General features: G+C 42.7%; 1 protein-coding gene, 1 pseudogene and 1 gene segment (V, D, J or C); 2 read left to right on the top strand and 1 right to left on the bottom strand.

Moving 5' to 3' along the window:
- LOC121438423 overlaps nucleotides 1-24,419 on the bottom strand; it is a 359,365-nt gene that overhangs the window by 60,666 nt on the left and 274,280 nt on the right. The window contains 1 exon segment of the C gene segment in view: nucleotides 9,663-9,673. Coding sequence covers nucleotides 9,663-9,673 — 11 coding nt within the window.
- LOC121438455 (disintegrin and metalloproteinase domain-containing protein 21-like) lies at nucleotides 16,200-18,482 on the top strand. The gene has a single exon (XM_041638786.1). It carries the CDS (start codon nucleotides 16,200-16,202, stop codon nucleotides 18,480-18,482), a length of 2,283 nt encoding a protein of 760 aa, XP_041494720.1.
- LOC121438422 lies at nucleotides 21,002-23,865 on the top strand (annotated as a pseudogene).

Here is a 24,419-nt window from a genome sequence, read left to right on the forward strand (position 1 = left end):
ATATTGAAGAGGTATGGCGAGAGTGGACAGCCTTGTCGTGTTCCTGAGTTTAGTGGGATGGCTTTGATTTTCTCTCCGTTTAATTTGATGTTAGCTGTCAGCTTGCTGTATATAGCTTTTATTATATTTAAGTATGACCCTTGTATCCCTAATCTCTCCAATACTTTTATCATAAAGGGATGTTGAATTTTGTCAAATGCTTTTTCAGCATCTAATGAAATGATCATATGGTTTTTTTCTTTCAGTTTATTTATATGATGGATTACCTTGATAGATTTGCATATGTTGAGCCAGCCCTGCATCTCTGGGATGAAGCCTACTTGATCATAATGGATAATTTTCCTAATGTGTTCTTGGATACGGTTTGCCAGTATTTTGTTGAGGATTTTTGCATCGATATTCATGAGTGAGATTGGTCTATAATTCTCTTTCTTGGTTGAGTCTTTGTGCAGTTTTGGTATCAGAGTGACTGTAGCTTCATAAAAGGAATTTGGCAATGACTCTTCTGTTTCTAAATTGTGAAATACATTAAGTAGTATAGGTATTAGGTCTTCTTGGAAGTTCTGGTAGAATTCCGCATTGAAACCATCTGGTCCTGGGCTTTTTTTGGTAGGGAGGTTTTTGATAACAGCTTCTAATTCTTCGCGACTAACAGGTCTATTTAGATTGTTCACCTGGTCCTGGGTTAACTTTGGTATATGGTATTTATCAAAAAGATGTCCATTTCTGTTACATTTTCCAGTTTTGTGGCATACAGGCTTTTGTAGTTAGATCTAATGATTCTCTGAATTTCCTCTGTGTCTGTGGTTATGCCCTTCTTTTCATTTCTGATCCTATTAATTTGCATATTCTCTCTCTGCCGTTTGATTAGTTTGGATAGGGGTTAATCAATCTTGTTGATTTTCTCCAGGAACCAGCTTTTTGTTTCATTTATTCTTTGTATTGTTTTCTGTGTTTCTATTTTGTTGATTTCAGCCCTCAGTTTGATTATTTCCAGTCTTCTACTCTTCCTAGGTGAGTATGCTTTTTTTTCTAGAGCTTTCAGGTGGGCTGTTTAGTCTCCAATGTGTACTTTTTCTGTTTTCTTTAAGTGGGCACTTAGGACTGCTTTCATAGTGTCCCATAAGTTTGAGTAGGTTGTTTCTATATTTTCATTGAATTCAAGGAAGACTTTAATTTCTTTCTTTATTTCTTCCTTGATCCAGGTGTGGTTCAGTAGCTGATTTTTCAGTTTCCATGAGTTTGTAGACTTTCTGGGGATAGCATTGTTGTTCAATTCTAAATTTAATCTATGGTTATCTGATATGACACAGGAGGTTACCAATATTTGTTTGTAACTGTGAAAGTTTGCTTTGTTACCAAGTATGTGGTCAATTTTCGAGAAGGTTCCATGAGCTGCAGAGAAGAAGGTATATTCTTTCCCATTTTGGTGGAATTTTCTATAGATGTCTGTTAAGTCCATTTGCATCATTACCTCCATTAATTCTCTTATTTCTCTATTAGGTTTCTGTTTGATTGACCTGTCCATTGGTGAGAGAGGTGTGTTGAAGTCTCCTACTATTAGTGTGTGCGGTTTGATGGCAGCCTTGAGTTTTAGTAATGTTTCTTTTATGTACATGGGTTATGCTTTTATATTAGTGGCATAGATATTCAGGATTGAGACTTCATCCTGATGAATTGTTTCTCCTATGAGTATAAAATGTCCCTCTCCATGTCTTCTGATTTATTTAAGTTTGAAGTCAATTTTGTTAGAAATTAGTGTGGCCACACCTGCTTGTTTCTTAGGTCCATTTGCTTGATAAGCCTTTTCCCATCCCTTTACTCTGAGTAGGTGCCTGTGTTTGTGGTTAAGGTGTGTTTCTTGTAAACAGCAGAATGTTAGATCCTGTTTTCGTATCCAATCTCTTAGCCTGTGCCTTTTTATAGGTGAGTTGAGCCCATTGACATTAAGTGATATTAATGACCAGTGGTTGTTAACTCCGGTCACTTTTTTAGTAGTAGAGTTTGTGTGTTTCCTTTCTTTGAGTTGTGCTGGTGAAGGGTTTCTAGATGTTTGAGTTATTGTGGTTATTGTTGGACTCCTTGGTTTCTGATTTTCCTTCTATTACTTTCTGTAAGGCTGTATTTGTGGCTACGTATTGTTTAAATTTGTTTTTATCTTGGAAAATTTTGTTTTCTCCATTTATAGTGAACGAAAGCTTGGCTTGGTATAGTAGTCTGGGCTTGCATCCATGGTCTCTTAGTTTCTGCAGTACATCTATCCAGGACCTTCTGGCTTTCATTGTTTCCATAGAGAAATCAGTTGTAAGTCTGATAGGTTTACCTTTATAAGTAACTTGGCCTTTTTCCTTTGCAGCTCTTAATATTCTTTCATTATTCTGTATGTTTTGATTATTATATGGCGAGGAGATTTTTTTTTTTGGTCCATTCTATTTGGTGTTCTCTATGCTTCTTGAACCTTCAAAGGAACATCCTTCTTTAGGTTGGGAAAGTTTCCTCTATAATTTTATTAAATATATTTTCTGGACCGTTGAGCTGTACTTCTTCTCCTTCTTCTATCCCAATTATTCTTAGGTTTGGTCTTTTTATTGTGTCCCATATTTCCTGAATGTTTTGTGATGAGAATTTGTTGGCTTTGCTGTTTTCTCTGATCAGTGTGTTTATTTTCTCTATGGTATCTTCAGTGTCTGAAATTCTTTCTTCTATCTCTTGTAATCTGTTGGTAGTACTTGTCTCTGTATTTCCTGTTCGTTTACCCAGATTTTCCATCTCCATCCTTCCCTCGGTTTGTGTTTTCTTCATTACTTCCAGTTCATTCTTCAAGTCTTGTACTGCTTCCCTTACCTGTTTGATTGCTTTTTCTTGTTTCTCTTCGTTTTCTTGGGTATCTTTGAGCGATTTATTCATTTCCTCTACCTTTTTGTTTGTGATCTCTAATTGTTCATGGCAGTTTTTCACCTCCTTTTTAAGGTCTTCTATTATTTTCATATAATTCACTTTTGAGTCAATTTCTTCTAATTCTGCTAGAGTAGGGTGTACAATTCTTCTTATTTTGGGATCTCTGGATTCTGGTGATGTCATGTTGCCTTTTAGGTTGTTGGAGGAATTCTTGCCTTGGCGCCTTCCCATCTCTTCCTTCAAATGGAGCCAGGAGAGGCCTGGTGTCTTGGTCAGTCTTTGCTGTGACTGACTCTCTGGATATAACTCTTCAGTGTAGAAGCAGGAACCGTCCGGTCCAGATGGAACTCCTCAGCACTGAAACATGGACGCCTGGTAGTCCAATGACCCGTGGACAAAAGTGAGAACTTGGGGGGCAGGGCGGGGACGAGTAGAACACAGGACACCCTGCCACAAAAGCTGAAGGTTCCTGGGCTCCCTTTCGGGGGTCCTTGAGGCCTGCCTCGTAGGCAGGCACTCACCTCTCTGGGTGGGTAACCTTAGTGTAGGAGCAGAAAACTATTCTTGAGCACTGGTTCTAGCATACAGTAGGGCAGGATTGGGGGGGAGTGCTGGGGGGCTGGGTTGTGCATAAAAAAGACAGCCCTGCAGAAGGAGCTGGGGGAGGGGGGTTAGTGCTCTCTTCCAGGACAATCCGCCCCTGGATAGCACACACTCATCCATCCAGATGGAACTCCTCAGTACCTAAACAGGGCCGCCTGGTAGCCCGATGATCCAGGGACAAAAGGAAAAACCGGCCAGGCGGTGCAAGATCCAGGAGAGCACAGGCACCCCTGGAGCACAAGCTGAAGGTGCCTGGGCTCCCTTTTGGGGGTCTTTGAGGCCTGCCCAGTAGGCAGACACTCACCTCTCTGCGTGGTAGCCTTAGTGTAGGAGCAGAAAGCCAGTTTTCAATTCTTGAACTGTTTCCATTACCTGTTTGATCGTTTTTTCTTGGTTTCCCAGGGTATCATTTACGTATTTACTCATTTCTTCAAACTTTTTGTTATACTGCTCATCCATTTCTATAAGGGTGTTTTTTTACATGCTGTTTAAGGGACTCTATTGCTTTCATAAAGTCAATTTTTCCCACTTCTTCTGTGTTCGGGTGTTCAAGTCCTTCTGTTGTAAAATCATTGGGTTCTGGTGTTTTCATGTTGTTTTTCAGAATGTTGGGTAAATTCTTGCCTTGGTGCATGCCCATCTCCTCTATTGATGCTATCTAATGGGTCTTTTAAAACAGGATCAGGTTTCCCTGCTGGGGCCAGGGGCCCCACTTACAAAATGCCCTCGCTCCATTTCCTGGCTCCCACCAAGGGCCAAGATCCCTCTCACCACTCAGAAGTGTCTTTGGGAACAGGACCAGGCTCCCCATTCGCTAGGGACCTTGCCAACAAAAGGCCTACCACTCTGCAGGCCAGCCACCAAAACAGAGAAACTCCCGCTGCCCTCTGCCCCGAGCTCCCGACCCAGTACCCAAACAGGCTAAACTGGGTGATCTGCAGACCTGCGGAAGGGAGGGAGAATGAAGGAGGCCCCTGGGTGCAAGCTGGGATGGGCCAGGGAGAGAGAGGTCGCAGCAGAGGAGGAGCAGCCCCAGCAGAGTGAACCAGCCCTTGCAGATTAACCGGGAGGTCAAAGGGGTCGGGGAACGCCCCTGCTCCATTTCCTGTGTCCCGCCACGGGCCAAGAACACTCTCCCCACTCAGGAGGGTCTTCAGGGACAGGACCAGGCTCCCGGTTCGCCAATAAAAGGCCTACCACTCTGCAGGACAGGCCACAAAAGCTGTGACAGATGTGCAAGAACTGACCACAGGGCACCCTGCCTTTGTGAGAATTCTTCACGGAGGGAGGCATAAATAACATGACCCCCTCCTTATAAGGTCTCCCTGGGTCTGGACCAGCAGGCCGTTCTTCAGTGACAGGGTCCTGAGGGGGAGGACTGAGATGAGAAAATAAAGAAGACAGGAAAGGTGTGTGTGTGTGTGTGTAATACTTAAAGGCTCAGACATGTTATTTTATTTAAAGGGAGGGTAATTGTCCAATGGGAAAAATGTGATCTGGGAAGGAGCAATCATCTCCCTAGGTATTAAGACCCAGTTGAGGATCTTCTGAGGTAAACACACTGAGTGTGAAGTAGGAGGGCCAAATTCCCTGTGCAGGGTCAGCTTCTCTGCTCACACAGCACGGGACAATCTGGCAATGGCAGATATTTTGATGGGGAAGAGAGCCATTAGCCCAATTAGCTTCTGAGAGAGAGAGGGAGAGAGAGAGAGAGAGAGAGAGAGAGAGAGAGAGAGAGAGAGAGAGAGAGTTTGGGAAATCAGGGTTAGAAATTTGAGCAGGTAAAATCTTATAGGCAGAAAAGAAGTGAAGGCAGGAACAAAATAGAAAAGAGACTTCTGTCTTATTTGGGGTCTTCTTGCTGTGAAGAGACACCATGACCATAGCAACTCTGTTAAAGGAAAAAATTTAATTGGGACTGACTTCCAGTTCAGAAGTTTAGGCCATTACCATCATGGCAGGAATCACAACAGCAAGCACGCAGACATGGTGTTGGAGAGGTAGCTGAGAGTTGTACATCTGTATCCACAGGCAGCAGAAAGTGGATGTCACATTACACCTGGTTTGAATATTTTAGATCTCAAAGCCCACCCACCCCCTAACGATGCACTTCCTCCATCACAGCCACACCTACTCCAACAAGACCACATCTCCTAATAGTGTTACTCGCTATGAGCCTCTGGGTGCCAGTTTCTTTCATTTCCTACTTGATATGGGAAGTAGATCTTTTGTCATCTCAACTTACGATGATGTTTGAGTTAGTGTTCACCCACCCCACAGGCACTTTTCACTAACTCTGCTTGGCTCCCTCTAGATGCCAGCAGCAAAACTGGGGGTGGGTTGGTTGGAGCGTTGGGTGGAGCTCTTCCCCTGGAGGAGCAGGTGTCTGGTTGTCATGTTAGACCACCTGCCAGCTCTCTGCTCTGGGCTTGTGAGTCTGGCTTTCCTTATATTCATATTTATGTCTTTCATACTCAAGTCCCTATCTAGGTGCTAACTGACCTGGGCCAGCAGGCTTTTTTTTTCATCCAGTGAAACGGTGCTGGGTGGGAGGACCAAGTATGACAAAATAAAGAAGACAGGTGAGTTGGGACCAGAAAGTCTTGCATAAGCTGATGGCTTAGACCAGCAAAGTTTGGTAAGAAGCACAGCAACTCACAAACAGCTTGCATGGTAAAATGGGACAGAATCAGCAGAAAGCTATTATGGAAGGAGAAAAAGTCATCAGGAAGTTAAGAAATGTGTGAAGCAAGCACAGGAAATCACAAGTGCCTCACAGACTATCCATACTTTGTCCTTGGGACTGATAACCACAGTCCTTTAGTGGGGAATCATCTGTCCTGGACTGTATAGAGGTTGCTTCTACAGCTCTGAGAGCACCCCAGATGTTGACACAGTCACCATTTACAGATACTAGGAGAAGGTGGACACTCAGTGGATTTGTGAGAATGAAGGGACCTGCCCTCCTTGCCTGCTTCACCCTACCGTCTGTTGCAAATTCGCAGAGATGTGGCATTTTATGTGTGTGGGATAAATAGCAGTCTTCTGTGAACTGCTAAGGTGCCTCCTGGAAACTTGGTGCCTGTGATCCCTAGAATGTCACCTCCTTCTTGAGAGGACTAGTGGAAAAAGCATTGCTGTGACATTTGGTCAGGGTTTATGCAGACAACTGGGGGAGCTTTTGCTGGTCTGTGTTCCACCCCAGAGAAGAAGCAGCAGTGTCAAACTCACTTCCTTGAGTGATGAGTTTTCACTCCCTGAAAGGCTCCAATGGTTTTCAGAAATCCTGAGCCTTCTGGTAAGAGCTCTGATGGGTAGGCTATGGTGTGAGTCCAGGAAACGTGGTGAATTGACTTCAGTTCCCCCTGGGGTAGCTCAACCCTGCTGCATTACAGAGCCGAGTCAGGTCTTACATGATGTATTAGTTTCATTTCTGCTGCTGTAATAGAACACAGTGTCCCAAAGCAACTTTGTTTTGGTGTATGGAAGAGAGAAGCCATGGATCTTCTGCCTGAGACAGACACTGGTTAGAATCTTTGCTGGTAAGCCACAGTCATGTGTCGATACACAGATTAATAGAAATGAGTTAAATTAAGATGTAAAAATTAGCCAATAAGAAACTAGAGATAGTGGGCCATCAGTGTTTTAATGAATACAGTTTCTGTGTGGTTATTTTGGTGGCTAAGCTAGCTGGGGCAGGGACAAACAAGGGGCCCCACTCCTTGTAACATATGGATCCAGAGGAAGAGTCCATAACTCTGGTGTAGAAAGGTCAGATGGTTCAGCTGAAAGTGTGTGATCCACCCTCCCTGCTTTTACCACAATAGAATCAGCTTTTGTCTGTGTTGAAATGTAACTTTTTGAAGAGAGCAACACTTAGGTTTTCTCTTTCCTCAATTTGTAAGCTAATTGGCTGGGTTCTGGTCCTTCCTTTTGTTCCAGTGCAGAGCAGGCCTCCCCTTCATGGTCCCTACCTCCTTAAAGCTACAGCCCCTTTCAGCACATGTGTTGGCTGTAACACTTAGCTTTCTCATGCTCTGTTCTTCCCAAACTGTGTAACTTTGTGTTTCTTTCTATCCAGCTTGATCTTTGTCATTGAGGGTTCCATAAGATTTAACAGCAATAACCAAGCCACAGACTCAATTTTCATTTAATTTTTTTTGTTGAAAACAGATTCTTTTCTTATTCAGCATCACCTGTTTAGTTTCCTTTCTCTTTATTCCACCCAGTTCTTTTCCCCCTTACTATGACTTCCACATCCACTTTCTTTCTGGCTCTCATTAGAAAGAACAGGCTTATAAAAGACAACAACCATACATGACAAAATAAAATATAAACAGACTGTGCATGTCTCCTTTAGCATCTTCCTTGGTTCCTAGCTTCTCTGGGGTTGTGGACTGCTGGCTGGTTACCTTTTGTTTTACATCTAATGCTCATTTATGTGTGATTACATATCTTGTTTGTCTTTCTGGGTCTGTGTTAACTCACTCAGGATGATTTTTATCTAGTTCTGCAAATTTCATGATGTCATTGTTTGTAACTGCTGATTAATAATCCCTTGTGTAAATGTACCACATTTTTTTAATCTGCTCTTTGGGTAAGGGGCACTTAGTTTGTTTCCATATTCTGGCTACTATGAATGATGCTGCTATGAACATAGTTGAGTAAATGTTTGTGGTATGAGTGTGTATCTCAGTCTATGACAAAGAGTGATATTGCTGGGTCTTTTTTATCAATTAATTAATTAACCAATTAACTTTAAAACAATCTTTTCTTATTTTAAGTGCCAATCCTGGTTCTCACTCCCTGCCCTCCTCCTGGTCCCTCCCCACCTTCCTCCCACATTCCAACCCCATCTAGTCCTCAGAGAAACTCAACAAAGTCTAGCACACTGCATGAGGCAGGACCAAGTTCCTCCCCACTATATCTAGGCTGATCAAGGTATTCCTCCAAATAGAATGGGTTCCAAAAAGCCAGTAAAAGCATCAGAGATAAATCTTGGTCTCACTGTCAGTGGCCCCACAGTCTGCCTCAGACACACAACTATCACCCACATTCAGAGAACCTGCTGAGGGCTGAGGGGATCGCAGAGCCAGTGGGAAGTGTTCCTGCCACTAGACCTTCTTTCTCCCATCCCATCCTGCCCCCAAGACTGCCTTTTTGTCTGCAAGGTCCTTAGAACCCTGCAAGAGACCTGGCTCCCATGCTGAGGGGAACCAGAGAGGTGAGCAATAGCCCAGACAGCCTGAAGCGCCACTCTCTGGGACAGTCCCGGTGTGGGAGGGACTGAATCCAGCCCCCTCCAATTCCCTAAGATTTTCTGGCCATCCATCAGGGTGTGTTCCTGCTGCTGGCTTTTTTTTTAAAATCCTACCTCACCCTTCCCCAAGCCCACCTTTTTGTTTGCAAGGTCCTTGGAACCCCCAACACAGTCTGCGTCAGGGATAAGGGGACCGGAGAGCCAGCAGGGAGTGTTCCTGCCACTGAGCCTTTTTTTGCCCATCCCACTCTGCACTCAAGTCCACATTTTCATCTGCAAGGTCCTTGGAACCCTGCAAGAGACACTGCTCCTGTGCGGAGGGGAACCAGAGAGGAAGAGATTGGTAGTTGCTAATGCAAGAATTCCTCCAACATCCTAAAAAGCAACAGTGTAACACCAGAACCCAGTGGGTACACAACAGGAAGACTTGAACATCCTAACACAGAAGAAGTAGAATAAAATGACTTTAAACTTATTAACCTTATGAAAATGATGAAGACCTTTAAACAGGAAGTATAAAACTCCCTTAAAGAAATGGAAGAGAAGACAAACAAAAAGTTAGAAGAAATTAATAAATCCCTCAAAGATACCCAAGAAAACCAAGAAAAAGCAATCAAACAGGCAGAGGAAACAGTTCAAGACTTGAAGACTGAAATGGTGGTAATAAGAAAACATAAACCTAAGGATGGATGGATATGGAAAATCTGGGTAAAAGAACAAGAACTACAGAGACAGTTCCTGGGGACCCATCAGAGTGTTTGGTGAGTGTGCTCTTGACCCGTGGCAGGAGCCTGGAAACAGAGCAGGGATATTCCCCGACTCCCTTCACTCCCCGGTCTTTCAGCAGGGGCTGCTCCCCTCTGCTGGGGCCTCTCTCTCCCTAACCCATCCCAGTTTGCACCCAGGTACCTCCTACCTTCTTACTCCCTTCTGCGGGGCCACGGGATGCACCAGCTCAGCCTGTTTGGGTGCTGGGATGGGTGTTGAGGACAACGGGGCCAGCTGGAATTGCTTTGCTTCAATAGCCTGTCTATAGCAAGCTAGCCCCATTGTTAATGATGTTCCTGGCCATCAAGGGAACCTGATCCTGTTCCATTAGATCCATAGAATAGTATTTGAAAGAAGATATGGACAGGTACCAAGGCAAGAATTCCTCCACCAATCTGAAAAAGAACATGAAAACACCAGAACCAAGTGATCAGACACCAGAAGGCCTTGAATACCCTAATCCAGAAGAAGAAGAAAAATTGACATTATGAAAGCAATAGAGTCCCTTAAACAGCATGTAAAAAACACCCTTATAGAAATGGATGAGAAGTATAACAAAAAGTTTGAAGAAATGAATAAATACATAAATGATACCATGGGAAACCAAGAAAAAAACGATCAAACAGGTAATGGAAACAGTTTAAGAATTGAAAACTGAAATGGAGGCAAGGAAGAAAACACAAACCAAGGGCCGACTGGATATGGAAAATCTAGGGCAATGAACAGAGACTACAGAAACAAGCATAACTAATAGAATACAAGAGATAGAAGAATGTCAGACTCTGAAGACACCATTGAGAAAATAAACGCACTGATCAAAGAAAACAGCAAATCCAACAGATTCTCATCACAAAACATTCAGGAAATATGGGACACAATAAAAACACCAAACCTAAGAATAATAGGGGTAGAAGAAGGAGAAGAATTATATCTTGTAGGCCCAGAAAATTTATTTAACAAAATTATGGAAGAAAACTTTCCCAACATGAAGAAAGATATTCCTATGAATATTCAAGAAGCATACAGAACATCAAATAGACTGGATCATAAAAGAAAACATCCCCTCAGCATATAATAATCAAAACACAAAACATACAGATTAAAGAAAGAATATTAAGAGCTGCAAAGGAAAAAGGTCAAGTAACTTATAAAGGTAAACCGATCAGACTTACACCTGACTTCTCTATGGAAACCATGAAAGCCAGAAGGTCCTGGATAGATGTACTGCAAAAAATAAGAGACCATGGATGCAAGCCCAGACTACTATACCCAGCCAAGCTATCGTTCACTATCAAGGGAGAAAACAAAATATTCCAGGATAAGAAAAAAATTTAAACAATACGTAACCTCAAATCCAGCCTTATAGAAAGTAATAGAAGGAAAATCACAACCCAAGAAATCCAACATTGCCAACACTGCCTATAATAACTCAAACAACTAGAGACCCTTCACCAGCATAACTCAAAGAAGGGAAACACACAAACTCTACTACCAAAAAATAATAACAACTGGAGTCAACAACCACTGGTCATTAATATCACTTAATATCAATGGACTCAATTCACCTATAAAAAAGCACAGGCTAAGAGATTGGATACGAAAACAGGATCCAACATTCTGCTGTTTACAAGAAACATACCTCAACCACAAAGACAGGCACCTACTCAGAGTAAAGGGCTGGGAAAAGGTTTATCAAGCAAATGGACCTAAGAAACAAGTAGGCGTGGCCATACTAATTTCTAACAAATCTGACTTCAAACTAAAATCAATCAGAAGAGATAGAGATGGTCATTTTATACTCATAACAAGAACAATTCATCAGGATGAAGTCTCAATCCTGAATATCTATGTCCCTAATATAAAAGCACCCAATTATGAAAAAGAAATATTACTAGAACTCAAGACAGACATCAAACCACACACACTAATAGTAGGAGACTTCAACACACCTCTCTCACCAATGGACAGGTCAATCAGACAGAAACCTAATAGAGAAATAAGAGAATTAATGGAGGTAATTAATCAAATGGACTTAACAGACATCTATAGAAAATTCCACCCAAATAGGAAAGAATATACCTTCTTCTCTGCAGCTTATGGAACCTTCTCGAAAATCGACCACATAGTCGGTAACAAAGCAAACATCCACAGTTACAAAAAAATTGGAGTAACCACCTGTGTCTTATCGGATCACCATGGAGTAAAGTTAGAATTTAACAAAAATACCACCTCTGAAAGCGTACAAACTCATGGAAACTGAACAGTCAACTACTGATCCATCCCTGGGTCAAGGAAGAAATAAAGAAATTAAAGTCTTCCTTGAAATCAACGAAAAGGAAGACACATCATACCCAAACCTGTGGGACTCTTTCGAAGCAGTGCTAAGAGGAAAGTTCATAGCACTAAGTGCCCACATAAAGAAAATGGAGAAAGCTCACATTAGAGACCTAACAGAACACCTGAAATCTCTAGAAAAAACAGAATCAGACTCAACCAGGAGGAATAGAAGACTGGAAATAATCAAACTGAGGGCTGAAATCAACAAAATAGAAACACAGTAAACAATCCAACGAATCAATGAAGCAAAGAGCTGGTTCTTTGACAAAATTAACAAGATTGACAAACCCCTATCCAAACTAATCAAAAGGCAGGAGAGAACATGCAAATTAACAAGATCAGAAATAAAAAGGGGTCATAATAAGAGACACTGAAGAAATTTAGAGATTCATTATGTCTTACTACAAAAGTATGTGCTCCATAAAATTGGAAAATGTAAAAGAAATGGACAATATTTTAGATAGATACCATATACCAAAATTAAATCAAGACCAGGTGAGCAATTTAAATGGACCTATAAGTCATGAGAAAATAGAAGCTGTCATCAAAAACCTCCCAACCAAATAAAGCCCAGGGCCAGATGCTTCTGGTGCAGAATTCTACGAGAACTTCTAAGGAGAGCTAATACTGATACTCTTTAATGTGTTCCACATAATAGAAACAAACTCTTTTAATTAAGCTACAGTTATGCCGATACTAAAAGCACACAGAGACTTGACCAAGAAAGATAATTACAGACCAGTCTCACTCATGAACATCGACGCAAAAATTCTCAATAAAATACTGGCAAACCGAATTCAAGAACACATCAAAAAAATCATCCATCATGATCAAGTAGGCTTCATTCCAGAGATGCAGGGCTGGTTCAACATATGAAAATCAATCACTATAATCCATCATATAAATAAACTGAAAAAAATATGATCATTTCACTGGATGCAGAACAAGTATTTGACAAAATTCAACACCCCTTCATGATAAAGGTCTTGGAGAGATTAGGGATACAAGGGTCATATCTAAATATAATAAAAACAATATACAGCAAGCCGACAGCTAACATCAAATTAAATGAAGAGAAACTCAAAGCGATTCCACTAAAATCAGAAACAATACAAGGCTTTCCACTCTTTCCATATTTCTTCACCCTAGTTCTTGAAGTTTTAGCAATAAGACAACATAAGGAAATCAAGGGGATTCAAATTAGAAACAAAGAAGTTAAACTTTCATTATTTGCAGATGATATGATAATGTATATAAGTTACCCCAAAAACTCTACCAGAGAACTCCTATTCTTTCAGTAAAGTGGCAGGATACAATAGCAATTCAAAAAAAAATCAGTAGCCCTTGTATACACAAAGGATAAAGAAACTGAGAAGGAAATAAGAGAAACATCACCTTTCACAATAGCCACAAATCACATAAAATATCTTGATTTAACACTAACAAAGGACGTGAAAGACTATCTGACAAGAACTTTAAGTTTTGAAGAAAGAAATTGAAGAAGATATCAGAAAATGGAAAGATCTTCCATGCTCTTGGATAGGAAGGATCAACATAGTAAAAATGGCAATCTTACTGAAGGCAGTCTATAGATTCAATGTAATTCCCTTTAAAATCCCAACATGATTCTTCACAGACCTTGAAAGTGTGATACTCAGCTTCATATGGAAAATCAAGAAACCCATAATGGCCAAAACAATCCTATACAATAAAGGAACTGCCATACGCATTACCATCCCTGACATCAAGCTCTATTACAGAGCTACAGTAATCAAAACAGCTTGGCATAAAAATAGAGACGTTGACCAATGGAATCAAACTGAAGAGCCGGATATTAATTCACACACTGATGAACACCTGATTTTTGACAAAGAAGGAAGAAAGATACAATGGAAAGCATCTTCAAAAAATGGTGCTGGCATAACTGGATGTCAGCACGCAGAAGAATGAAAATGGATCCGTACCTATCACCATGCACAAAACTCAAGTCCAAATGTATTAAAGACCTCACTATAAATCTGACCACACTGCACCTGATAGAGGAGAAAGTGGGAAGTAACCTTCAATGCATGGGCACAGGACACTGCTTCCTAAATATAACCCCAGTAGCACAGACAGTAAGAGCATCAATAAATAAATGGGACCTCCTGAAACTGAGAAGCTTCTGTAAAGCAAAGGACACTGTCATTAAGACAAAAAGGCAACCTACTGACTGGGAGAAGATCTTCATCAACCCCGCAACAGACAAAGGTCTGATTTCCAAAATATATAAAGAAATCAATACATTAGACATTATAATTCTAAATAACCCAATTAAAAAAATGGTGTACTGAACTAAACAGAGAATTCTCAACAGAAGAATTTCAAATTGCCAAAAGATACTTAAGGACATGTTCAACTTCCTTGTCTATCAGGGAAATGCAAATCAAAACAACTTTGAGATACCATCTTACACCTGTCAGAATGGCTAAGATTAAAACTACTAATGATAGCTTATGCTGGAGAGGTTGTGGAGCAAGGGAAACACTCATCCATTGCTGGTGGGAATGCAAACTTGTGCAACTACTTTGGATATGAGTGTGGCAGTTTCTCAGAAAACTGCAAATCAACCTGCCTCAGTATCCAGCAATTCCACTCTTGGGAATATACCCAAAAGATGCTTAATCATTCTACAAGAGCATTTGTTCAACTATGTTCATAGCAGCATTACTTGTAATAGCCAAAACCTGGAAACAACTTAGATGCCTCTCAACTGAAGAATGGATAAAGAAAGTGTGGCACTTCTACAAAGTAGAGTCCACTCAGTGGCAAAAAATAATGACATCTTGAATTTTGCATGCAAATGTACGGAATTAGAAAACAATATCTTGAGTGAGGTAATCCAGACCCAAAAAACCGAATATGGTATATACCCACTCATAAGTGGATACTAGTCATAAACAAATGGCAATGAGCCTATAGTTCAGGATCCTAGAGAAACTAAGTAATAAGGTGAACCCAAAGAAAAGCATATATCGACCCACCTGGAAATTGGAATAATACAAAATTTGGGAGCAGAGGTGCAGGGGGTAGAAGGGAGGGGAGAAAGGGGGTTGAGGAGAACTTGAGGGAATGGGATGGTTGAGATGGAGGAAGGACAGATATGAGAACAAGGAAAGAGATATATTGATTGAGGGAGCCATTATGGAGTTAGCAAGAAACCTGGCTCTAGAAAAGTTCCCAAGAACCTATAGGGATGACCCCAGCTAAGACTCTAAGCAATAGAGGAGAGGGTGTCTGAACTGACCTTACCTTGTAGTCAGACTGGTGATTAACTTAAATATCACCACAGAGCCTTCGTCCAACAACAGTTGGGAACAGAGGCAAAGACCCACATCAGAACACTGGACTGAGATCCCAAGATTCAGTTGAAGAGTGGAAGGAGTGAGAGTATGAGCAAGGAATTCAGGACCCTGAGGGGGTCATCCACTGAGACAGATTGCTTGAGGTTAAGGGAGCTCATGAACTCCAACTAGACTGGGAGTGAATGAGCATGGGAACAACCCCCTTCTGAGGGGGTTGACAGCTGGGCAGCCTGAGGGGCCACTGATAGTGACACTGAGATATGTCTCTACTGTATATAACATCTTCATGGGATCCTATTCTCTTTGGATGTAAACCTTGCTCAACCTAGATGTAGTAGGGAAGGCCTTGGACTTTCCAAAGGGCGGGTTGCATGGTACTCCCTAGGGTTAGAGGGGTGGGGCAAGGGTCTGTGGAGGGAGAGGGAGGAGACTGGGAAGAGGGGAAGGAGTGGGAATTTGTGTTGGTATTTTTTAAGTAATAATAAAAAAAGAAACAAGAAAAAATATTTTTGAAGAATAATAAAAAAAATTTTAAAAAATTAAAAGGCTAATATTCACAGTATTTACCTCCAAGTTCCAAAGAAAATGTGAGAAATATGAGGCAAAATAAAAGAAAATTTTAATTCTAGAAACAAACCCAGAGTAACATTGGTTACAAATACATTCAGATGACTGAAAATGTGTTCATGATATTTGTATGCCAGGAAATATAATAAAGGATTGAGACTGTTCAGAGGAGACACTCTGGCTTCTTCTGCCTTTTCTCTTCCAGGTGAACTTGTAGATGTTGCTTTTGACCCTATTTCACCTCAACCTCAGCTAACATTTCCTGACTCACTCCTGCCACACCCAGTAACTGTTACCTAACTCCTCAAGTTGCCTGGGTAACCAGCAGGGCTGGGAGCCTGAAGAAGCCCTTTGTCCACTGCCAGTGTCTCCCATGCCAGGCAGTGATCACAACTGAGGGTTTTAGCCTAGCTTCATCCAGGATGTTATCTCTGAGCTGGGGCATGAGGCTGGTAGAAACACCAGCGATCCCCAGGGCCCCACTCTTGCTGGTTGCACTTTGGGTGTTGGTCCTGGCTCCCAGCCAGTGTTTTCAAGGCCCTCCCACCTGGCGTTACATCTCATCGGAGGTGGTCATTCCTCGGAAGCAGATCTACCATGGTAAGGGATTTCAAGCACCAGGACGGCTCTCCTACAGCTTGCGTTTTAGGGGCCAGAGACATATCATCCACCTGCGAAGAAAGACACTTATTTGGCCCAGACACTTGCTGCTGACAACTCAAGATGACCAAGGAGCTTTACAGATGGATTACCCTTATTTTCCTGTAGATTGTTACTATATTGGCTACCTGGAGGGGATCCCTCAATCGATGGTCACTTTGGATACTTGCTATGGGGGCCTGGATGGGGTCATGATGTTGGATGACCTTGCCTATGAAATCAAACCCCTCAATGATTCACACAGGTTTGAGCACCTTATTTCACAGATAGTAGCTGATTCTGCTGCAGTGGGATCTATGAACCAATGGAAGCACTTGGACCAGAGCACAGGCCCCTCTTTATCTAGACCAAATTCCAATGTGGCTCCCAGAATGTCTAGTAGAGACTACGCTTCACATCCAGCTGCTATTAAAGGTCATATGTTAGCAACCTACCAGGTACATTTTGTAACCAAAAATGTTACAAGGACTACCCATTATTTGTTTTCACTAGCCAGTTTAATGGACAGCTATCTAAAGAACATTCATTTGCGGTACTATGTTTTTCTCTTTACTGTGTTTAACTACAAGGATCCAGTTGAGAGCATTGGAAAGTTCTCAATAGGATGTGGTGCGTTTTACAAACACTATCTGGACAATTTTTATATGACGTTTAGGCCTGATGATGCAAACATCATTAATCAATTTGGGCCATCTGACGAAAATGGAGCTCCAGCAATGCGTTCTGTATGTACTCCAAAAGGTTTAAGCTGTATTGGTAAAAATGATCGATACTATGTATTTGTGTCTGTTGTGTTAAGCAATCGTGTTGGGAGGAAACTGGGTCTCAATTTTGATAATGAGACTTACTGTTATTGTCAGAGAAGGGCCACCTGCATTATGTTCAAGAGTCCTCTGCTAACTGATACTTTCAGCAATTGTTCCCTTGCAGAGCTAAACCAAATACTCAGTACCCCCGGTGAGATGCCTTGCCTTTTCTATGACTATCATACTTATTATAATAGAACAATATCCTATGATTTTTGTGGAAACTACGAAATAGATAAAGGTGAGCAATGTGACTGTGGCTCATTTAAAGAATGTTATGCAAATTCCTGCTGTAAGCCAAACTGCAGATTCACACCAGGTAGCATTTGTGATAAAGAATCATGCTGTGTAAACTGCACATACAGTCCTTCTGGGACACTTTGCAGAAGTATCCAGAACATATGTGATCTTCCCGAGTACTGTAATGGGAGTATACTCACTTGCCCAACAGACTTTTATCTGCAAGATGGAACACCATGCTCAGAAGAGGGGTATTGCTATAAAGGAAACTGCACCGATCGCAATATACATTGCAAGGAAGTCTTTGGTGTAAGTGCCCGCGCAGGAAGTAAAAGGTGCTATGACATCAATAAGGAAAGCCATAGATTTGGACATTGTTGGAGAAGACAAGAAAGCCTCGTATTCACAGCTTGTGCCGATAAGGATAAGATGTGCGGAAGGTTGCAGTGTACGAATGTCACCTTCCTTCCACACTTGCAGGAACACGTTTCATTCCATCAGTCAGTTATTTCTGGGTTTTCCTGTTTTGGGCTCGATGAGCATCGAGCAACAGAATCAACAGATGTTGGACGTGTGAGATATGGTACTCCCTGTTCCCAAACTAATTTCTGTGATCGAGGGTCTTGCAATGGATCTTTAGGTAAACTGGATTACGACTGCACCCCAGAAAAGTGCAATTTCAGAGGAGTGTGCAATAACCATCGGAACTGCCATTGTCATGTGGGTTGGGACCCTCCAAACTGCATAGGAGATGGACCTGGAGGGAGTGTAGACAGTGGACCCCTTCCACTTAAAATGCGCACGATAAGACAGAGCCAAGAACCAGTGGTATATTTAAGAATAATCTTTGGTCGTATTTATGTCTTCATAGGCTCACTCCTCTTTGGGGTGGCCTTTCGTGTAGCAATGATTAAGATTATCAAGTATGAAGACTTGCAAGCTACTTTATTTCGTGGGCGTGGACATGGGCATACTCCTGGACCCAGTATGCCAAAGTAAAAATGAGTTAGCCTCCTGGATCCTGTAAAATAAAGAGAATGAAAAGAAAATACATATGCCAGTAAAGAGAAATAAAACCTCAATTCCACAGTTCTGAAGAGCCTGGGTCTATTTTTGGGAACACAGGAGGTGTTCAATTCTGATACCACCTGTCTTTGATAGATTGCTGATGCTCACACTGGAATACATCTTTCAAAATTACAAATTGGTGTCTTTTGTAATGTTGGTAAGTTGTTTGGAGCTGCACCTAGCTTGCTCCTTTGTTGGTCAGAGGAGACCTTGAGTCAGGAACCCTCTAGGTCCTGAACTTAGGTCTTTGGGCTAAGGATTAATGGGAGTTGTCTACATCTCTTTTAAGAACGTATCTAGGATGATACTATAAAATGTGGTTCCTGAGCTCTGACCCTTTCCCACTCCTTATCACCATGTTGTCAGTGGTCCTCTCTCCTCCAGCTTGTGGATAGGATTTTCAGTGGCCGAGCTTAGAGGAATGGAGGGAGCAAGGCAGACTTGGGATCCAGGTGAGGAAGTTGTATAGGAGCCCAGAAGCATCATGCCATACGAAGCCAGGGAACTGATGTTTAGAACATCACCATTAACACAGATCCATGACTCACTAAGTGTACTACCCACACCTTTTGGACACAGACTTTCCAGGGCCCCACTGTCAGAACATTGCCGAGAACCCAGTCTGGTGGAAGGGTGATGCTGAGTCTCGGGGAGGAAGGTTCTGAGAGCACAGGGCAGATGCTGGTAGCCATGCCAGAGAAGCAGCAGGTGGCTATTGAAGTCCAGGTGTCAGCCCATCATGAGGAGAATCCCTGATGGGTGAAACTTAGTTAGGCAAGGCCTGGAGACCCAAGTCTCCAGAATGTCTTTTTCTTCTGCTGGGCCTGTACATGTTTGCCGCTGCAGTCATTCTCTGGTATCTGGCATGGTGTGAATGGCCGTGAGGAGATCTCCACTGCCTGCAATATAGTGTGTTTATCTCATGGGAACATCCCATCCTACTGGGCATTTTTGCCAGTGGATTTTAATGAAGATTATTTTCTCTTAATAGGCTGTATTGTCTAGGTGATGATAATGTTAGTTTAAATAGAGTTTAATGATAAAAGATAAAACAAAGAAGTGTTCACATATTTTTTATATATTTTTATTAATTTTTTATTGAGGGGAAAAAAGTTTCTGCCTCCTCCCAGCCTCCCATTTCCCTCCCCCTCCTCCCGCCTTCTCCCCCTGCCCCCACTCCTCTCCCCCTCCCTCTCCTGTCCAAAGAGCAGTCAGGGTTCCCTGCTCTGTGGAAAGTCCAAGGTCTTCCCCCCTCCGTCCATGTCTAGGAAGGTGAACATCCAAACTGGCTAGGCTCCCACAAAGCCAGAACATGAAGTAGGATCAAAACCCTGTGCCATTGTCCTTGGCTTCTCATCAGCCCTCATTGTTCGCCATGTTCAGAGAGAAATTAGAGAATTAATGGAAATAATGAATCAGATGGACTTAATAGACATCTATAGAATATTCCACCCAAATAGGAAAGAATATACCTTCTTCTTTGCAGCTCATGGAACCTTCTCGAAAATTGACCACATACTCGGTAACAAAGCAAACTTCCACAGTTACAAAAAAATATTAGTAACCACCTGTGTCTTATCAGATCACCATGGATTAAAGTTAGAATTCAACAACAATGCTACCCCCAGAAAGCCTACAAACTCATGGAAACTGAACAGTCAACTACTGAACCATACCTGTATTAAGGAAGAAATAAAGAAAAAATTGAAGTCTTCCTTAAATTCAATGAAAATAAAAAAAACAACATACTCAAACTTATGGGACACTATGAAAGCAGTCCTAAGAAGGAAGTTCATAGCACTAAGTGCCCACTTAAAGTGTTCAAATACTTTAAGAAGTTTCCACTGCACTAAATCTTGATACCATCTCTCAAATGCCCATCCATCCATTCCTGCTGTCTCTCCCTGCAATCTCTCCCTCAACACTATCACCTCTTTTCTTCCCCACCTTATCTCCCCTTTCCTGTCCCCTCTCCTCATCCCCAATCTACCCTTAAAATCTATTTCCCCCTCCCTGGGATATCAATATGTCTCCCCTAGTTCCTTCCTCAAAACCTGACCTCTCTTGGTCTACAGATCATATCTTAGTTATCATTTATTTAATGGATAATATCCATGTGTAAGTGAATAGGCACTACATTTACCTTTCTGGGTTTGGGTTATATCACTCAGAATAATTTTTTTCTAGTTACATCCATTTACCTGTAAAAATTATGTTGTCGGGACTGAGGCGGTAGCCGCAGTCATCGGAGAGCGGAGACGCTGGGCACGCTATTGGGCGGGGGTGAGGGTCTGGCCAGTTGTGCCTTGGCGAGACTGCGACTAGTTGTCCAGAATTAGACCCTGACTGTAAACCGGAGAAGCCGGTGGTGCTGCTGGTGTTCTTCGGAGGCAGTTCAAGTTGAATTATTAATTCTACTAAGGTGTTGAACGGCGACCCTCTCTTCCAAGATGTCAAAAACAAACAAATCCAAGTCTGGGTCTCGCTCTTCTGGCTCAAGATCTGCATCCAGATCTGGTCTTGATAGTTTTCCAAGTCTTGGTCCAGAAGCCGATCTGTCTCCCGTTCAAGGAAGTGCAGGCTGAGTTCTAAGTCTCGTTCCAGATTGTTTTCTCCAGCTCATAACAGAGAAATGAATCACCCCCGAGTGTGATCAGAATCGAGATTTCAGTGGTCACAACAGAGGCAATTGGAGGCCATATTATTTCTGTGGGCAAAACCGAGGCTTTTATCTGTGGAGCCAGTATAACTGAGGTGGCTATGGAAACTACCAGTTCAATTGGCAGAACTACCAGCAAGCATACAGTCCTTGTCGAGGCCATTCCAGATGCCGGTCCCCAAAGAGAAGGTCCCCTTCACCATGGTCCAGGAGCCATTCTAGGAACTCTGATAAATCATCCTCTGACAGGTCAAGGTGCTCCTCATCCTCCCGGTCATCCTCCAACCACAGCAGGGTTGAATCGTCTAAGCGCAAGTATACAAAAGAGAAGAAGTCCTAAAGATAGCAGGCCATCTCAGGCAGCCGGTGATAACCAGGGAGATGAGGCCAAGGAGCAGACATTTTCTTGAGGTGCATCTCAAGATATAAAAGGTTCTGAGAGCTCAAAGCCATAGTCAGATGCCATTACCTATAGCACTGATTCTGCATCACGGGCCTCGGCTTCTGATCTGAGCCCCCGGGAGAGAAGCCCAGCTCTCAAAAGCCTCCTCCAGTCTGTGGTGGTTAGGCGAAGGTCACTGTGCCCTAGTCCTGTGCCAAAACCTAGTCCTCCACATTCTAATACGTCCCAAATGGGCTCATCTATGTCAGGTGGTGCTGGATATCAGTCTGGAACACACCAAGGTCAGTTCAACCATGGCTCTGGATCTTTGAGTCCATCTAAAAAGAGCCCTGTGGGTAAGAATTCTCCAGCCACTGGCTCTGCATAGGGTTCATCTCAGAAAGACGAGAGTGCTGCTTCAGGAGGAGCAGCATACACGAAAAGGTACCTGGAAGACCAGAAAAACAGAGAATGGGAAAGACAAGAAAGAAGCAAATACTGATAAAGAGAAGCTAAAAGAGAAAGGGAGCTTCTCTGATGCTGATGTAAAAATGAAATCTGATCCATTTGCTTCCAAGACTGACACTAAGAAGCCCTTCCGAGACAGCCAGTCACCCAAAAGGTAAACTTCGTGATGACTTTGAGAAAAATGATGGCTGACTTCCACAGGAAGGAGATGGATGAACAAGATAAGGACAAAAGTAAGGGAAGGAAGGAACCTGAGTTTGATGATGAGCCCAAATCTATGGCTAAAGTTATAGCCAATGCAAGCAAACACCAGGAGGAAGAGAAGTCAGGCAAGTGGGAGAGCCTGGTGCATGCAGGGAAGGAAAAGCTGAGGAAAGCAAAGGAGCTGGAGGAGGAGCCTTTCACAGAGAGATCTAGAAAGGAGGAGTGTGGAGGGGCCAAGAGAAGTGAAAGTGGACACAGGGGCTTTGTGCCAGAAAAGATTTTTGAGGTAACTGCATACAAGGCGGTCCAGGAGAAAAATTTGTCACCTCCTCCACAGAAGACTTCTGAGGGCCAAGACAAGCTGGGAAACAAAGAAGACTTTTCCTCAGAGAAGTCTTCCTTTTCCATTATGCAGGAGGCTCAGGTCAATGTCTGGACGGACTCCTTTGATGAGGACCTTGCACGACCCAGTGGCTTATTGGCTCAGGAAAGAAAGCTTTGTCAGGATCTAGTCCATAGCAATAAAAAGGAACAGAAATTTTGTTCCATCTTCCAGCACATACAGTCAGCTCAGTCTCAATGTAGCCCCTCAGAATTGTTTGCTCAGCACCTAGTGACGACTGTTCATCATGTTAAAGAACATCACTTTGGATCCTCTGGAATGACATTATTACATGAACGCTTTACTAAATACCATAAAAGAGGAAGTGAACAAGAAGAAGCTAAAAGTAAGAAAAGCCCAGAGATACAAAGGAGGATAGACATTTCCCCCAGTACATTCAGAAAACATGGTTTGACTCATGAAGAAATGAAAAGTCCCTGGGAAACTGGCTATAAGGCTGAAGACAAATACAAAGATGATCCTGTTGATCTTCGCCTTGATATTGAGTGTCGAATAAAAAAACATAAGGAGAGAGATCTTAAGCGAGGTAAATCAAGAGAGTTAGTGGATTCCTGAGACTCTAGCCACTCAAGAGAAAGATCAGCTGAGAAAACAGAGAAAACTCACAAAGGATCAAAGAAGCAGAAGAAGCACCGCAGAGCAAGAGACGGGTCTAGGTCCTCCTCTTCCTCTTCCCAGTCATCTCACTCCTACAAAGCAGAGGAGTATCCCGAGGTAGCAGAGGAGAGGGAGTAGAGCACCACAGGTTTTGACAAATCCAGACTGGGGACCAAAGACTTCGTGGGTCCAAATGGAAGAGGCAGCAGAGCATGGGAAACCTTTCGATTTCGAGCAAGAGGGAGAGGTTGGGGCAGAGGAAACTATTCCAGTAACAATAACAACAGCAACAATGATTTTCAAAAGAGAAACCTGGAAGAGGATGGGATCCAGAGTACACACCCAAAAGCAAGAAGTATTACTTGCATGATGACCGGGAAGGTGAAGGCAGTGACAAGTGGATGAGCTGTGGCCGTGGCCGTGGCCGAGGAGCCCCCCCCCCCCCCTCGGGGGTCAGGGCCAGTTCATGTTCCTGAAATCCCATACCAGCCCCAAGTGGGCCCACAATAAGTTCAGTGGCAAGGAAGGAGAGATTGAAGATGGTGAGAGTGAGACTGAGAACCGGGAAGACAAGGACGGTCTTCAGCCCACAGCTGAGTAGGGTCGCTCTTGATGGAGCCCTGGCCCAGGGAGAGAGGCACTGGGAGAGGCTGGTGGAGCTAAACAGGGAGCCTCAAGAAGATCCTGCAAATCCCACCCCACAACCCACCAGCCACACAGAACCTACAACAGCAGAGTACACATCCCTGGTGCTGTCCCACTGGACAGAGGACACTGGCCCCAGAGCCTAGGATCAGGCCCATGTTTTGAGCAGCCCACAACACACTGGGCTCCGCTATTTCTTGTTTGTTGTTGGTGTGTGGAGTGGGGAACGGTAGGGAGAATGATGCTGATGCTTGGGTTTTTTGTTTGTTTGGTTTTGTTTTCCTTTCCCTATTAGAAACCCAAGTTTTCTTAATTTTGTTTGGATCTAAGAGGATGAACTTGGTTTTCAGTCTTTTCCTGTCCTGATTTTTATAAGGCCCTTATATTTCTCTTTTCGTTCTTTCTTTTTTTCTTTTCTTTTTACAGGATATGTAGTATATTAGCAGAAAGATTTACTTTGGGCAACTTTGATTCTTAAAGCATGTGAATAAACATTGACGTGTTCGCCTC

The sequence above is a fragment of the Microtus oregoni genome, unplaced genomic scaffold (assembly GCF_018167655.1).
Source record: "Microtus oregoni isolate MIOR12 unplaced genomic scaffold, Mior012 000056F_ref0000123, whole genome shotgun sequence".
NCBI lineage: Eukaryota > Metazoa > Chordata > Mammalia > Rodentia > Cricetidae > Microtus > Microtus oregoni.